The sequence below is a fragment of the Pelecanus crispus genome, chromosome Z (assembly GCF_030463565.1).
Source record: "Pelecanus crispus isolate bPelCri1 chromosome Z, bPelCri1.pri, whole genome shotgun sequence".
Lineage (NCBI taxonomy): Eukaryota > Metazoa > Chordata > Aves > Pelecaniformes > Pelecanidae > Pelecanus > Pelecanus crispus.
In genome coordinates, this window is record NC_134676.1 from 86,721,165 (window position 1) to 86,729,583 (window position 8,419).

An 8,419-nucleotide genomic window follows, 5' to 3' on the forward strand; every position below is an offset into this window, starting at 1 on the left:
CCCGGGCCTATAGCTGCCCCCCGAGCCCTATAGCTGCACCCCGGGCCCTATAGCTGCCCCCCCGGGCCCTATAGCGACACCCCGGGCCCTATAGCTGCCCCCCCGGGCCCTATAGCTGCCTGCCCGGGCCCTAGAGCTGCCCCGAGCCCTATAGCGGCCCCCCGGACCCTATAGCCGCCTGCCCGGGCCCTATAGCGGCCCCCCCGGGCCCTAGAGCTGCCCCCCCGGGCCCTATAGCGGCACCCCCGGGCCCTAGAGCTGCCCCCCGGGCCCTATAGCGGGCACCCCCGGGCCCTAGAGCTGCCCCCCCCGGGCCCTATAGCTGCCTGCCCGGGCCCTATAGCTGCCCCCCGAGCCCTATAGCGGCACCCCCGGGCCCTATAGCTGCCCCCCCCGGGCCCTATAGCTGCCTGCCCGGGCCCTAGAGCTGCCCCCGGGCCCTATAGCTGTCCCCCGGGCCCTATAGCTGTCCCCCCGGGCCCTATAGCTGTCCCCCTGGGCCCTATAGCTGCCTGCCCGGGCCCTAGAGCTGCCCCGAGCCCTATAGCGGCCCCCCCAGACCCTATAGCTGCCTGCCCGGGCCCTATAGCGGCCCCCCCCGGGCCCTAGAGCTGCCCCCTGGGCCCTATAGCGGCTCCCCCGGGCCCTATAGAGGCACCCCGGGCCCTATAGCTGCCCCCCCGGGCCCTATAGTGGCACCCCCGGGCCCTAGAGCTGCCTCCCCGGGCCATATATCCCCCCGGGCCATATATCTGCCCCCCCCCCCGGCTGTATAACACCCCCCGGGCAGTATATCTGCCCCCCGGGCTGTGTAGCCACTCCCGGGCCATATATCTGTTCCCCCGGGCCGTATATCTGCCCGCCCCATATCTGCCCTACCGGGCCCTATATCTGCATCCCTGGGCCATAGAGAACCTACCAGGCCATATAGCTCCCCCTCCCAGGCCCTATAGCTGACCCCCTGGGTGGTATATATCTGCTCCCCTGGGCTGTATAGCCCCCCCCCGGGCCCTATAGCTCCCACCCGGGCCATGTATCTGCCCCCCGGGCCCTATAGCTCCCACCCAGGCCATATATCTGCCCCCCCCAGGCCCTATAGCTCCCACCCGGGCCATATATCTGCCCCCCCGGGCTGTACAGCCCCACTCAGGCCATATTTATCTGCCTCCCCGAGGCCCTATAGCCCCCCCCCCAGGACATACAGACCCCCCCCCCCCCGGGCTGTATATCTGCCCCCCTGGGCCATATATCTGCCCCCCGGGCCCTATAGCTGCTCCCTTGGGCTCTACAGCCACAGCCAGGTCCTATATCCGCCCCCCTGGGCCATATATTCCTGGTCCCGGGCCCTATAGCCCCCCCCCGGGGCCCTATAGCCCCCCCGGGCCATATATCTGCCCCCTGGGCAGTATGCCCCCCCCCAGGTGGTACAGCCCCCCCCGGGCCGTATATCTGCCCCCCCCAGACTGTACAGTCTCTCCCAGGCCATATATATCCGCCCCCCGGGCCCTATAGCCCCCCGCCGGGCCATATAGGCCCCCCCCGGGCCCTATAGCTGCCCCCCAAACCCTCCATACAGCCCCCCCAGCCCCCCCAAACCCACCCCATGGCCCCCCCAAACCCTCCCCACAGCCCCCCAAACCCACCCCACGGCCCCCCAAACCCTCCCCACGGCCCCCCAAAACCCTCTCTACAGCCTCCCATAGCCCCCCAACCCCACCCCCAGCCCCCCAAAACCCTCCCCACAGCCCCCAAACCCCACCCCACGGCCCCCCAAAACCCTCCCCACGGCCCCCCCAAAACCCTCTCTACAGCCTCCCATAGCCCCCCCAACCCCACCCCCAGCCCCCAAACCTCCCCACAGCCCCCCCAAACCCACCCCACAGCCCCCCAAAACCCTCTTACAGCCTCCCATAGCCCCCCAACCCCACCCCCAGCCCCCCAAACCCTCCCATAGCCCCCCAGAGCCCTCCCCATAGCCCCCCAAAACTCTCCCCATAGCCCCTAACCCCCCAAAAACCTTCCTCACAGCCCCCCAACCCACCCCACAGGCCCCCCCAAACTCTCCCCATAGCCCCCCAAAACCCTCCCCCCAGCCCCCCAACCCACCCCATAGCCCCCCAAACCCTCCCCATAGCCCCCCAAAACCCTCCCCCCAGCCCCCCAACCCACCCCATAGCCCCCCCAAACCCTCCCCATAGCCCCGCCAACCCACCCCGTAGCCCCCCAAAACCCTCCCCAGAGCCCACCAGCCCCCCCAAAACCCTCCCCACAGCCCCCCAACCCACTCCATAGCCCTCCCAAACCCTCCCCACAGCCCCACAGCCCCCCCAACCCACCCCACAGCACCCCCAAACCACCCCATAGCCCCCCCAAACTCTCCCCATAGCCCCCCAGCCCCCCCAAACTCTCCCCATAGCCCCCCAGCCCCCCCCAAACCCTCCCCCACAGCCCAGCCAACCCACCCCATAGCCTCCCCATAGCCCCCCAGCCCCCCCAAACCCTCCCCACAGCCCCCCAACCCACCCCATAGCCCCCCCAAACCCTCCCCACAGCCCAGCCAACCCACCCCATAGCCTTCCCATAGCCCCCAGGCCCCCCAAACCCTCCCCACAGCCCCCCAACCCACCCCATAGCACCCCCAAACCCCTCCCATAGCCCCACAGCCCCCCCAAAGCCTCCCCATAGCCCCCGTAACCCACCCCATAGCGCCCCCAAACCGTCCCCGCAGCCCACCCAACCCACCCCATAGCCCCCCCATAGCCCCCCCAACCCCACTCCATAGCCCTCCAAACCCTCCCCACAGCCCCACAGCCCCCCCAACCCACCCCCACAGCCCCCCCAAACCACCCCATAGCCCCCCAAACTCTCCCCATAGCCCCCCAGCCCCCCCAAACCCTCCCCATAGCCCCCCAACCCACCCCATAGCCCCCCCAAACCCTCCCACACAGCCCAGCCAACCCACCCCATAGCCTCCTCATAGCCCCCCAGCCCCCCCAAAACCCTCCCCACAGCCCCCCCAACCCACCCCATAGCGCCCCCAAACCCTCCCCATAGCCCCACAGCCCCCCCAAAGCCTCCCCATAGCCCCCGTAACCCACCCCATAGCGCCCCCAAACCGTCCCGCAGCCCACCCAACCCACCCCCATAGCCCCCCCAACCCACTCCATAGCCCTCCAAACCCTCCCCACAGCCCCACAGCCCCCCAACCCACCCCACAGCACCCCCAAACCACCCCATAGCCCCCCAAACTCTCCCCATAGCCCCCCAGCCCCCCCAAACCCTCCCCATAGCCCCCCAACCCACCCCATAGCCCCCCCAAACCCTCCCCACAGCCCAGCCAACCCACCCCATAGCCTCCCCCATAGCCCCCCAGCCCCCCCAAACCCTCCCCACAGCCCAGCCAACCCACCCCATAGTGCCCCCAAACCCTCCCCATAGCCCCACAGCCCCCCCAAAGCCTCCCCATAGCCCCCGTAACCCACCCCATAGCGCCCCCAAACCGTCCCCGCAGCCCCCCCAACCCACCCCATAGCCCCCCCATAGCCCCCCCAACCCACCCCATAGCCCCCCCATAGCCCCCCCAAGCCCCCCAGCCCCAGCGGCAGATCCCCCGGCCCAATGACACGAGGGAGGCGGTGGTGGGTGGGTGGGCGTACGTGGGGGGGGTGCCCCCAACCAGCGCGTTTATGGGGGGCTGCCGGGGGGGGGCCCGAGGGCCTGCAGCCCCCCCAGGGCCTCGGCGCAGGCCCGCACCAGGGCGCAGAGCTGGGTGCTGGCCTCCACCGAAACGGCGCGGGGCAGCTCCCGCGCCGCCCAGCCCAGCTTCTGCAGCACCGCCGCCCCGCGCCGCCCCCACCGCCTCGGGGGGCTCGGGGGGGCCCGGGGGGTCGGGGGGAGCCCCCCGTAACCCCATCGCTGCTCCCTCGCAGTGCTCGGGGCCGGGGGGCGGCCGGCTGGCGGGGGGGCGGCGGGGGGGTGGATGGGGGGGGCCGGTGCTGGGGACAGACGGACGGACGGACGGGGTTAGGGGGGAGGGAGCCCGGGCACAGCGCTGGACACCCCAGCCTGGACCCCCCCCGGCCCCTTCCTGGGCCCCCTGGTTAGGGGCAGCCCCACAGCCCTGGCCCCAGCCCCCCAACTCCAGCCGCAGCCCCCCAACTCCAGCCCTGTCCCAGCCCCCCCAATTCCAGCCCTGTCCCAGCCCCCCAACTCCAGCCCCAGCCCCCCAACTCCAGCCCTGTCCCAGCCCCCCATTTCCACCCCCAGCCCCCCCAATTCCACCCCCATCTCTGCCCCCAGGCGCCCAGCCCCATCCCCAGCCCCCCATCTGTGTCCCCAGCCCCATCCCCAGCCCCCCCAACTCCATCCCCAGCCCCATCCCCAGCCCCCCAACTCCAGCCCCAGCCCCATCCCCAGCCCCCCAGCTCCATCCCCCAGCCCCCCAGCCCCGTCCCCAGCCCCCCAGCTCCATGCCCAGCCCCCCCAACTCCAGCCCCAGCCCCCCAGCCCCCCAGCCCCATCCCCAGCCCAACTCCATCCCCAGCCCCATCCCCCAGCCCCCAGCTCCATCCCCTGCCCCATCCCCAGCCCCCCCAACTCCATCCCCAGCCCCATCCCCAGCCCCCCCAGCCCCGTCCCCAGCCCCCCAACTCCATCCCCAGCCCCATCCCCAGCCCAACTCCATCCCCTGCCCCATCCCCAGCCCCCCAGCTCCGTCCCCTGCCCCATCCCCAGCCCCCCAGCTCCATCCCCTGCCCCATCCCCAGCCCCCCAACTCCATCCCCAGCCCCAGCCCCCCAGCTCCATGCCCAGCCCCCCCAACTCCATCCCCCAGCCCCCAGCCCCATCCCCAGCCCAACTCCATCCCCAGCCCATCCCCAGCCCCCCAACTCCATCCCCAGCCCCGTCCCCAGCCCCCAGCTCCATCCCCAGCCCCCCAGCCCCCATCCCCAGCCCCCAGCTCCATGCCCAGCCCCCCATCTCCATCCCCAGCCCCCCAGCTCCAGCCCCCCCAGCCCCATCCCCAGCCCCCCAGCTCCATCCCCAGCCCCCCAACTCCAGCCCCAGCCCCCCAGCCCCCCAGCCCCATCCCCAGCCCAACTCCATCCCCAGCCCCATCCCCAGCACCATCCCCAGCCCCCCAACTCCAGCCCCAGCCCCCCAGCCCCCCAGCCCCATCCCCAGCCCAACTCCATCCCCAGCCCCATCCCCAGCCCCCCAACTCCAGCCCCAGCCCCCCAGCCCCCCAGCCCCATCCCCAGCCCAACTCCATCCCCAGCCCCATCCCCAGCCCCCCAGCTCCATCCCCAGCCCCATCCCCAGCCCCCCAACTCCATCCCCAGCCCCATCCCCAGCCCCCCAGCCCCGTCCCCAGCCCCCCAGCTCCATGCCCAGCCCCCCAACTCCAGCCCCAGCTCCCCAGCCCCCCAGCCCCATCCCCAGCCCAACTCCATCCCCAGCCCCATCCCCAGCCCCCCAACTCCATCCCCTGCCCCAGCCCCCCAGCTCCATCCCCTGCCCCCCAGCCCCATCCCCAGCCCCCCAACTCCATCCCCAGCTCCATCCCCAGCCCCCCAGCCCCATCCCCAGCCCCCCATCTCCAGCCCCAGCCCCCCAGCTCCATCCCCAGCCCCCCAGCCCCGTCCCCAGCCCCCCAGCTCCATGCCCAGCCCCCCAGCTCCAGCCCCAGCCCCATCCCCAGCCCCCCAGCTCCATGCCCAGCCCCCCATCTCCAGCCCCAGCCCCCCATCTCCAGCCGCAGCCCCCCATACCGGGGGCTGCCCCCCGTACTGGGGTCGCCGTCCAGCTCCTGGCAGGCGACGCAGTGGAGCTGCTGCTGCTTGTCCTGCAGCAGGATGGTCTGGGGGCACGGGGGTCAGCGGCGGCGGCTCCCGGCCCCACGGCTGGCCCCATAGACCTGCCCCACAGCTGGCCCTGCAACCCTGCCCCACGCCTCGGGACCCCCGTCCTGTTCCCCACTGCGCCCCCGCACCCAGCCCTGCGCCCCCCACCATCATTCCCAGCCCCACAGCCCTACCCCATTCCCAGCCCTCTGCCCCCCAACCTCCCGCCCCTGCTCCCAGCTGCCCCCCCCAGCATTCCCACCCCCATTCCCCACCCCCCGACTTCCTTCCCATCCCCCCGACTTCCTTCCCATCCCCCCCAGCCCCCAAGCTCCCTTCCCCCCCATTCCCAGCCCCCCGACTCCCTCCCCGCCCCTATTCCCACCCCCCTGCCATTCCCCCTATCCCAGCCCCCCCATTCCCAGCCCCCCAGCTCCCTTCTCCCCCATTCCCAGCCCCTCAGCTCCAGCCCCCGCCATTCCCAACCCCATTCCCACCCCCCCGCCATTGCCCCATTCCCAGCCCCCCATTCCCACTCCCCACCCGCCATCCCCAGCTCCTCAGCTCCCTTTCCCCCCATTCCCACCCCCCCATTCCCAGCCCCCCAGCTCCCTCCCCACCCCCATTTCCCCCCCCATTCCCAACCCCCCAGCTATTCCCCCCATTCCCACTCCCCCATTCCCAGCCCCCCAGCTCCCTCCCCACCCCCATTCCCAACCCCATTCCCACCCCCCCCGCCATTGCCCCATTCCCAGCCCCCCATTCCCACTCCCCACCCCCCATCCCCAGCTCCTCAGCTCCCTTTCCCCCCATTCCCACCCCCCCATTCCCAGCCCCCCAGCTCCCTCCCCACCCCCATTTCCCCCCCCATTCCCAACCCCCCAGCTCCCCCCCATTCCCAGCCCCCTGACTCCCTTCCCACCCTCATTCCCACCCCCCCATTCCCAGCCCCCCAGCTCCCTTCCCCCTCCATTCCCCCCACCCCCATTCCCAGCCCCCCAGCTCCCTCCCCACCCTCATTCACCCCCCCATCCCCATCCCCCCAGCTCCCTTCACCCCCATTCCCAGCCCCCACCCCCCATCCCCAGCCCCCCCGCTCCCTTCCCCCCCATCCCCAGCCCCCCCGCTCCCTTCCCCCCCATTCCCAGCCCCCCCAGCCCCCCCATCCCCATCCCCCCAGCTCCCTTCACCCCCATTCCCAGCCCCCACCCCCCATCCCCAGCCCCCCCGCTCCCTTCCCCCCCATTCCCAGCCCCCCCAGCCCCCCCATTCCCAGCCCCCCAGCTCCCTTCCCCCTCCATTCCCCCCCACCCCCATTCCCAGCCCCCCAGCTCCCTCCCCACCCCCATTCCCAGCCCCCCAGCTCCCTCCCCACCCCGATCCCCATCCCCCCCCCGCCCCCGTACCCCGCAGCGGCCGCAGCACTGCCCCAGCATCCGGTAGCCCCGCAGCAGGAGCTGCCCCATGGCCTGGCTGAGCCGCTCCTGCCGCGCCCGCCGCGCCGCCGCCTCCGCCTCCGCCCCTGCGGGGCACGGGGGGCTCGGCCGGGGGGCACGGGAACCGGGAGGCACGGCTGGGGGGCACGGGAACCCGGGGGGACACGGGCACGGGGGGGACACGGGGGGCACGGGCATCGGGGGGGGCACGGGAACCGGGGAGCACGGCCGGGTGGGGCTCGGGGGGCACGGGAACCGGGAGGGGGGGGGGCACGGGAACCGGGGGGCACGGCCGGGGGGGGGGGGCACGGGGGGACACGGGAACCGGGGGGGAGGCACGACCGTGGAGGGGGGAACGGGGGGCACGGCCGGGGGGCACGGGAACCGGGGCGGACACGGCTGGGGGGGCGGGGGGAAGGCACGGGAACCGGAGGGGGACACGGGGGGGCACGGGTATCGGGGGGGCACGGGAACCGGGGGGGGACACGGGCACGGGGTGGGGCACGGCCGGGGGGTACGGGAACCGAGGAAGACACCGGGAGGGGGGACACGGGCACGGGGGAGGGGGGGGGGGGGCACGGGAACCGGGGGAACACGGTGGGTGGGACACATGGGGTTCACGGGCACGGGGGGGGACACCGTGAGGGGGGGCACCGGGGAGGGGGACACGGGGGTCCCGAACGCGGGGGGGGGGGGGGGTGTCAGGGGCGCCCGAGTGCGCTGGGGGACCCGGCCCCGGGAAGGGCGGGGGGGGCCGGGAACACGGGGGGGGGGGGCCGGGTCGCTGGGGGACACCGTGACGGGGACACCGTGACGGGAGGGGGCACCGGGGGGGCCCCGCCGCAGCCTCACCCGCGTTCAGCGCCATGGTCGCTGCGGAGACGGCGCCGCGCCGGAACTGACGTCACGGCACCGGACCCGGATGCAAACAAGTGCCCGGGCGGGAAACACAAGCGGCCGGCGGTCCGTCCCCGAAATGGGGCCGTGCGGGGGCCGGTCCCCAACGCACATCGGTCCCCCAGCAGCATGGGGCGGCCCATGGGCGTCCCCCCCCCAAAAAAAACCGGACGAGCAGACAGAGAAATTCGGTGAAAACCTTTATTTTGCTGGAAAATCGGGGGGGTGGGAGCACCTCGGGGG

General features: G+C 73.1%; 1 protein-coding gene across 1 annotated transcript; it reads right to left on the minus strand.

Moving 5' to 3' along the window:
- Positions 1 to 3,684: 3,684 nt before the first annotated feature.
- On the minus strand, positions 3,685 to 7,339 carry ZNRD2 (zinc ribbon domain containing 2). The gene is given in 5 exon segments (XM_075725828.1): positions 3,685 to 3,840; positions 3,842 to 3,937; positions 3,939 to 3,985; positions 5,770 to 5,860; positions 7,250 to 7,339. Coding segments are annotated over 5 exon segments (450 nt in total). The 5' UTR covers positions 7,310 to 7,339.
- Between the last annotated feature and the right edge of the window lie 1,080 nt (positions 7,340 to 8,419).